Source organism: Aptenodytes forsteri, unplaced genomic scaffold (assembly GCF_000699145.1).
Source record: "Aptenodytes forsteri isolate BGI_AS27 unplaced genomic scaffold, ASM69914v1 Scaffold51, whole genome shotgun sequence".
Taxonomy (NCBI): Eukaryota; Metazoa; Chordata; class Aves; order Sphenisciformes; family Spheniscidae; genus Aptenodytes; species Aptenodytes forsteri.
The window spans coordinates 2,791,932-2,799,940 of record NW_008795495.1 but is presented as its reverse complement, the minus strand read 5'-3'; the positions used below and the strand labels follow the sequence as shown (position 1 = coordinate 2,799,940).

At 36.7% G+C, this 8,009-nt stretch overlaps 1 protein-coding gene across 1 annotated transcript; it reads left to right on the top strand.

Moving 5' to 3' along the window:
- The first annotated feature begins 813 nt into the window (after window positions 1-813).
- On the top strand, window positions 814-6,391 carry MZT1 (mitotic spindle organizing protein 1). Its single transcript, XM_009281741.2, has 3 exons — window positions 814-875; window positions 3,746-3,891; window positions 5,431-6,391. Exons 1-3 carry the CDS (start codon window positions 830-832, stop codon window positions 5,452-5,454), a joined length of 216 nt encoding a protein of 71 aa, XP_009280016.1. The 5' UTR covers window positions 814-829; the 3' UTR covers window positions 5,455-6,391.
- The last annotated feature ends 1,618 nt before the right edge of the window (window positions 6,392-8,009 follow it).

Sequence of the window (8,009 nt, the reverse complement as noted above, 5' to 3'; positions counted from 1 at the left end):
GCCGGGGGCCCCGGTCCCGCCGCGCCGGCAGCCCCGGGTCGGCCTCGGGCCTCTCCGAGTAGGCCTTGCTCCAGCCCTCGCCCCTCTCCGCAGGCTGCGGGGCCTTGAGCCGGCTCCGAATCAACACAAGCGCCTCTCCTGTGAAGGGGATTACGGTTTGCAATCGCTTAAGGATTTAGCGCATAGCAATTTCTTTTTACTTCATGTAACGCGTGATGTCGGAAACACTTCAAATATGCGTGTGGTGCTAGTATCTTTGAAACTCGTGTAACTCTCCTTGGTTTGTCTTAATTAGCTGTTAAGCATTTAGTTTAGAATAACGTTGGTTTATAATGTTTGTAAATATATACATTTGCTATTCTTTCTCATTATTTGAAATGGTTGATGCCAATTATGTTACCTGGCTCTGTGCATCTTGGATTTAAACTGGAGGGAAGGAAGTGTGTGGAAGGGAGAGGAAGGACCAGCCCTGTGGTGCTGTAAGTGGCAGCACCTGAACTGATCTTAACCCCGATATCTTGTTCCTGTGGACTGCTCATGTCAGAAAACCCGAGTAAATTACTGAAAAAAAGATCTACAGCGAAAAAGCTTTGAGAAGGGCAGTCAGTGTTACAGAATTAGAATAGTTCCCGATACAAAAAAAAAAAAAGCGCGCTCTTTTGGGATGGGCAATGTGAGAGAAGTGGCACCGGGAGTAGTGGGAAATATTTCCAAGATTTATAAGCTGTGAGAAATGTGATCAGGGTGTGTAAGGATCAGGTGTTCACTTTCTCTTCTAGCCTGACTATGAGGAATCACAGCTGGCAGGTTCAGGAGGTGTTTCTTAGCAATGTGTCGTGTGAAGCTGGAAGTCCATGGAATGGCTGTGCCAAAAGGTCGTATGGATTTCAGGCAGAGTGGAAAGTTGCCAAGAAATCCCCTGAGGGTTGTTAAATATGAAGACTTTCTCTGGAAATGCCCTAATGAGGGACTAGAGACTGTGTTCAGGGAGGTATTGCTTTGTGTTTGTTATTTTCTCATGGTCTTCCCTTCCCATTATAGCTATGGCTACTGTTACATACAGTTCCTTAGCGAAGACCTCGATGAGCTGAACTGCTGTAAAAATTAGTGTTTCAGCTGCTGATCTACCTACTCTGACCTGCTGCTGGAGGCAAGGCAGGACTAGCAGGATTATGCTTTGATGCTTCAAGAGGATAAGACCATTCTGTGCAGCTGGAGAGAGATCTGTTTGGGAAGGACAGTGATACTAAGTTCTCCTAACTGTACTTGACACCTACCCTTTCTCCATTTCTGCAGGAATGTTTTAGATGGGAGGGGTGATATGCAAATTTAAAGACAAAGTAAGGCTTTTGAGAATTGCTATGAAAAGTGTACTAGCCTTCAGATTTAGGAGCCCAGGCTTCCTGTGTAACAATGTGTATATTTTATTTAGGATGGACATTCATAATTTAATCTCTTCCTGAGGCCAGGTGTTTTTAGAAGAAAACAAATCTCCATTAACTTAAAAATACACTTGATCTTTAAAGATTTACTTAAAGAGAGTCTTAGAAATACACTCATGTTTGAACTTTTACTGCACTCAATAAATAAATCGTTTTGGGTTTTTTTACTGTTCAATTTAATATTAATCTTTTGAAATTTCCATTATATGAATATTTAAAGTGCTTTGAAGTAACTGAAAATCTAAACCACTGATAGCTGTGTCTGTGTAATTAGATTTTTCTTGATGAGGGCCCATCATAATAAGTAGAAAGAAATATTTGTAGGATAATTTTTTTAGACCTTTTTTAATTGAACATGAAATCTGTGTTGCGTCTTAACTTACTGCGTAAGTAATACGCATCTAATGGAAGCAAATGGGTTGGTAGAACTATTAAAAAAAAGTGCTCTTTTATATCTTTAGTAGTTTAGACAAGTAAAATGCTTAATCTAGGATGTCAGTTATAAATATTTAGCAGCTGTTTTCTGCAGAATTGTTGTTAAGAGCTCAGATTTTTTGTGGAGAAACTGCTATCTCTCTCTGCCAAAGATGCTGCTTCAACACCTAAAGGTATTTCCTATTAGAAATGAGTGACTACAACTCTTGCTGACATAGGAAATTGGAACTTATCTTTAGTTAGATTTACTGCTCTGCCTTCAAATACATCACATGCTTAGTAAATTTTATAATAAACTTTAAATGGTTAAAGAAAGTAAGAATTATTTTTCTGGTAAGTTGTCAGGATTTCTTAGTTCTGTAGCTCTTAATGTTCAATTGCATTTTATTGCAAATGCATCAATTTGTTGCTGCTTTATCTGGCTGTTGAAGATGCTTTCATGTGGACAGGGTGTGCGTGTGTAATGTGTTCAGAACGGTTTGCTTTCAATCCAGTGGGAACAGAAAGCCTTGTTGTGGAGCAGGAAGCTTCCCTTGTGTCTTGTAGCTAGGGCTTTGGTCTGACAAACTGCTTTCATGTCTTAAACTTGTGCGTATTCTTAATCCAACCTACTTGTGTGGGCTTCAAGAGTATTATCACACCTAGAGGTTTTTTTTGTAGCATCTGACATTTCCCTGTGACTTCAGTGGAATTGACTGGATGCATTAGGCCTTTAGTGTCTTGGCCTGGGTAAGCGTGACTCTGAGGGTGTGCTGCAGAATGTCTTTGGTATACTACAGTAGAATATTTTTGTAGCTGTCAAGTGGACAGTAGTCACTTGCCATGCTGCTTTTACGTGGTAAGAAAGACCTACTTCACTTTCTCCTAGTTTGGGGGAGGTTTGATTACAGAAACAGCATGAATAACATCTGTTTGAAATCAACTTGTATTGCTAGAGGCTTAGCCTCAGGATGGAGATTACTGTAGCAACCAGAAATAAAATCTCAGCAAGTTGTTCTGTTACATATATAAAAAACTGTTTATGAGAATCAAAGAAAAGCGGCCTTCCAGGGAAGGTTTAGAAGGAGAAAGAGATCTTTGTTTCTGCACAAAGCTGATTGGAATCTCCATCTCCAAAGCGTTTCATACTGACAAGAGGCTTAGCCTCAGGATGGAGATTACTGTAGCAACCAGAAATAAAATCTCAGCAAGTTGTTCTGTTACATATATAAAAAACTGTTTATGAGAATCAAAGAAAAGCGGCCTTCCAGGGAAGGTTTAGAAGGAGAAAGAGATCTTTGTTTCTGCACAAAGCTGATTGGAATCTCCTTCTCCAAAGCGTTTCATACTGACCTGTGGTGCTGCTTTTGAGTCAGGTCATGTAAAAATCGAATGGTATTGCTTATCCTTAAACCAATGTTAATGTTAGACCTAAAGCCAGGTTTAGCTACGGAAGGAGGTGGCTAGAAAACCTCTGACATTCTCTGTAAAAGCTTTAAGAATGTGCTTCCAGTCCATTTTAGTACGACTTCATCAGTATCTGGAGTTCAAAAGCACATATTATTCTTATAGCCTACCTTTTACGTAATTGGCAAGCATGTTAGTTATTGAATTCTTCACCTAACTTTTATTTTTCAAAACCCATTATCCAGTATTAAGTTTGCTGAACCAGGAAAGCATGGTACTTATGTTAGAAGCTGTGGCTTCTATCTTATGCTGGAAAGCTGAACATGAATGCTGTTGTTGAGGTTCAGACTGCAAGAGCTTTCCACAACTGTCATGTTCACAGACTCTACTCTCTAGAAATTAAGTGTTGATGAATAACATTTTCAATCACTGAAATTTCATAGTCTGTAGGGACTAAAGTGCTTTCGTTTTTTCTGTTGCAGTTCTGTTTGAGATTTCAAGAATATTAAACACTGGCTTGGATATGGAGACATTGTCTATTTGTGTGCGGCTTTGTGAACAGGGGATAAATCCAGAAGCATTATCATCTGTTATTAAAGAACTGCGTAAGGCTACAGAAGCTCTAAAGGTAATGCTTTTGCCTAAAAAGCTTGTAGATTTGTTTTTTAAGAGTCAGATCTGTGTTCAACTTGCTATACTTCAATTTGCTAATTGTACTTCAAGATATGACTCATTTTTAAATCAAGGAAATGAACTGTTCCATAGAAAAGGCAATGTATACAACTGAATGAAGCAAGAAATGGTACGAATAACATCTTTTCAGAAATAATTAGATTAACTCTTTTGAAGGAAAAAACCCAACAACCAAAACCCACAGCTTTTTATTCTGGGCATTTGTAGACACCATTTGCCCTCTTATCTGCATCATATCACAAATAGATTGCTACTTTCTCCTTTAACCCGTATCGCCTCATTTCTACAACCTCAGGCCTAATAGTATGCAGCAGTACTTGTAAACAGCTATGTGCAGCTTGCTAATGTAATCTTCACATATTGCTTTTACCACATTAACCTGTGCTTTGAATCTCTCCAGAGTCAAATGAGGGGTTTTCATGGTGTGTGTATATATAGGGCTTTTCATAATTAGCATTTACCTGTTTAGCTAGTAGAGAGGGCAACTATGGTTTAAAAAAAATCCTCACTTGCCTTTTAAAGGATTTTCATTCTTTACCGTCTACCTAAACATCATGATTTCTTTTCCACTGTATCTTATTTTGTTTATTTCTGGGGAGGTGGAGGGGAAACCTATATCTAGCCTGCCTGTCTCTGTTCTGGAAGACTGCATTCTGATTCTTAGAAAATTCAACTTATGCATTTTTGACTAGATGGATGCTAGTCAGGGCTATTTTTCACCAGTTTTCAAATTTTTTACTTCATTTTTAACTTAACGTTTTTCTGTATTCATGCTCATGCATACTTTACATTTGTGTACATGCTTAAACGTGTGCATACATATATATTTAACTGTGCATATAAGTAATTGAGGGCTGTTTTACTTCTTCCTTTGCTTTTACCGGTTTATCATTCCTGTTGCTATCCTTTGCCTCTTTGTCCCATAACTGGCTTAAAATTTACCAATGTCAGTCTCCAACAACTGTACCTTGTTGGCTGGATTGAGTTATTCAGTAATAAAAATACTCACTGATGACCTTGATCAAATAATTGGCAGTGTGATTTATGCAGTTATGATTAGTGTCATAGTTCTAAGTTTTGTGTCAATAATTTATCTGTATGAGTAATAATTACTATAAATTGTATAAAGAAGTAAACTCCAAAGGAACAAAAATTAATGCATTTGAGCAATTCCTGTAAGCATTAGGGTAAAATGTACAGGATACAAGCTGCTCAGATACAGAATATACAATTTAACACAAGCAAATGGTAATGGCTATGTTAATAAAGGCTGATGGCGGTTGACAGTATTTTTAAAAAAAATAGAAGTATTCGTTGGAGAACAGCACAACACATCTTACAGTTTTCATAAGTAGCTTATTTTTAGACTTCTAAGTTCTCTAGGTAAATTAAAATTGTTTCAAGAAAAGATTAAATTTCATCTACATGGTGTCTACTTTTGGTGATTTGCAATAAATGTTTTTTCTGTTTCTAGGCCGCTGAAAATATGACAGGCTGACATGGGAGAAGATTTCTGTGTGAGAAGAATGCCAAGTTGAAGTTAACAGAGGCTGTGAAGATTGCCACTATTCAGAAAGAAAGTTAAATAAGTGTGTGTGTGAAGGTTTCAGAATATTTCTGTCATCTTCTTGAAAAGGATGATGTATAGAATAGCTTTGAAAAGTTGTTTAATAAGATAAGTTCACCAGTAATCTCATTACTTGGTATTTTTGTGAACTATTTGTGAATATAGTGCAATTGCTCTTTGGCATCCAGTATTTTTAAACCATGTCAGATACTGCACACTTGCTGAACTTACTAGTGTGTAGCAACAAATATTGTTATGATGAGTATAGCTTGTTAATGCATCCTTTAGAAGTGCTAATATATTCTGTTTTTTATGTCTTGCTTTGATGAAAAACTACATGTACAATTTTAGTTTTTCTTTATAGACCAGATAGGAATGAAGCCCATCCTGACTTTATTTTAATTAGGGGAAGGGAAGTGACTTAAGTCTCAATATGAAAGTAAGAAATAAAGCACTCTTGATAATGTAGGTAATGAATTGCCTTTTTGAATCAAATTGTTGGAAAAAGTGTTTTTAACTCGAATAACAAGGGAACTTCAGTTACCCATGCAGAAATGTATGTAAATTTAAATTCTAGATTACATGGAATATTTTACAGAGTTCAGATGCTACATTTGTTACATTTTCCTGATCACTAGACCTAAAAATATTAGGGCTATATCATTACTGCCTATTCAAGTATATGAGAAGCATCAGATTTGGTTGATGGGAATCAATGAGTCTTAAACAGTCATTTGCTATAGGAATGTCTTCTCATTCAGCACTAGGAATCTTCACTGATGCCAAAACAAATGTTTATAGTATATATGGTAAACTGTTTATCATGTTACTTTCCAGTAAATATCCTTGCATCTGGGAATTCTACTTCATAAGAAAATGGTTTCTTGTGTATTCTTCATCTGCTGTTGTTCAAGCTTTTTCGTTTTTTTGTTAGCATGGTTTCAAGGTGCACTGCTAATGGGACCTAGAGTAATCTCCAAGGTTAATAGGGTGGAACACATTTAGAAATGAACCTGGAATCTTAGTTAAGCCAAATTTTATATTTGTGCAGAGAAAAAAAATTCTATTTTAAGAGTTTACATCATATGCACTCTAGCTCATAGCTCTACAAAAAGTGATCCAGGAGGCTAAATACTTCACATTGCTGGCAGAGAGAATAGAAGAATATTTATATTACACTGAATCACCATTATTTCCAGTTAGCCTGGACAAAAATCATTCCAGGAGGATGCTGTGAAAACTTCTGGATAACTAAACTGGGGGACTTTTAAGTGGTATCATTTTGCTCGCTCATGAACACTTACAACACCAATTTACAAAGGATTTTAACTTCAGATTTATAACTTCTGAATACTGGGTATAATGTTTTTTGAAAACATTAAGGTATCCCTAGTATGAAAAGATACCAACAATGAAATATATCCTAGGAAGTCTGAAAAGTCAGTAAAACATAATGAAAACGCCAGGTCAGATCAACACAAATTAGCAATTAGCTCTTTTACTTAACTTTATCTAGACTCAGTGCTACATCTCAAAAATGAGAAAAGACTGGGGAGCATTCTTGCTGTTTTCAGGAGCCACGTCTAAGTCTGTAGTTCTCACCCATGAAACTTAAATTCTGAAAGTTTTCTGTAAACTATAGCAAATGTGCCCAGAATAATAATTATGAAATCCTATTGGAGTGCATGTTTCTGCTGGTGCTTTTCCTTTTTTTTCCATTGCCAGATCTTTGGGCAGTACAGGAATTCTGATGCCTTCCCTTGAATGTTACTCTATTGATTACTTTGATTTCAGTTTTGGCTCTATGTCCTTGAAATGCTTAAAACCAGCTTGCAAATGCAGTATGAGAACAATTCATATATAATTCTTGATCTGTCCAGTAAGTTGCACCTACCATTTTATCATCAATAAACTTACTGGTTTTATGCACTTAGACTTTGCTGGTAGACCATTTGTCATGCAGAATTATAGAAGCAGGACACGTTTTTGACATTCAAAAACCTAATTTGACTGATACAAAACAAAAAATGCATCATTTTCATCATTACATTGAACTAAGTGGCAACATGGTTATACTTGATAGTTCGTATTTACAAAATGAAACGCAAACCTTAAGGTTGAATATTTAACATATATGGGCTGAAAGCAGGGAAGAGATGTTTCTTAAATTTGGCAGATCTGTGGTTACCTAGAAAGTCTATATACTTTTCCTCAGCATACTTGGCAAAGTTTCTTTCACAATACTGCATGGAACAAATGTGCTTAGGAATTGGTATAACAGAACTCCTGATTACTTTTAATTTGGGGTACCATCCAGAACAAATACAAGAAATATTTTTTTCTTCCTCCTGGTAAGAAAAAAAGAAGAAAATCCCTCTAGTAGGAAGTTTCATCCTGGAAACATATCTGTGCTGTAACGTAAGTCCGTCACTTTATTAGCATCCCCACTATGTGAACATGAGTGCTCAGACTTAGCATTGATGGCT

Coding starts and splice junctions, on each gene's coding strand:
- MZT1 (XM_009281741.2), top strand. CDS start 830: ATGTGTCGTGTGAAGCTGGAAGTCCATGGAATGGCTGTGCCAAAAG. Junction 876..3,745: donor TGGAATGGCTGTGCCAAAAG/GTCGTATGGATT, acceptor TTTCTGTTGCAG/TTCTGTTTGAGATTTCAAGA. Junction 3,892..5,430: donor AGGCTACAGAAGCTCTAAAG/GTAATGCTTTTG, acceptor TTCTGTTTCTAG/GCCGCTGAAAATATGACAGG.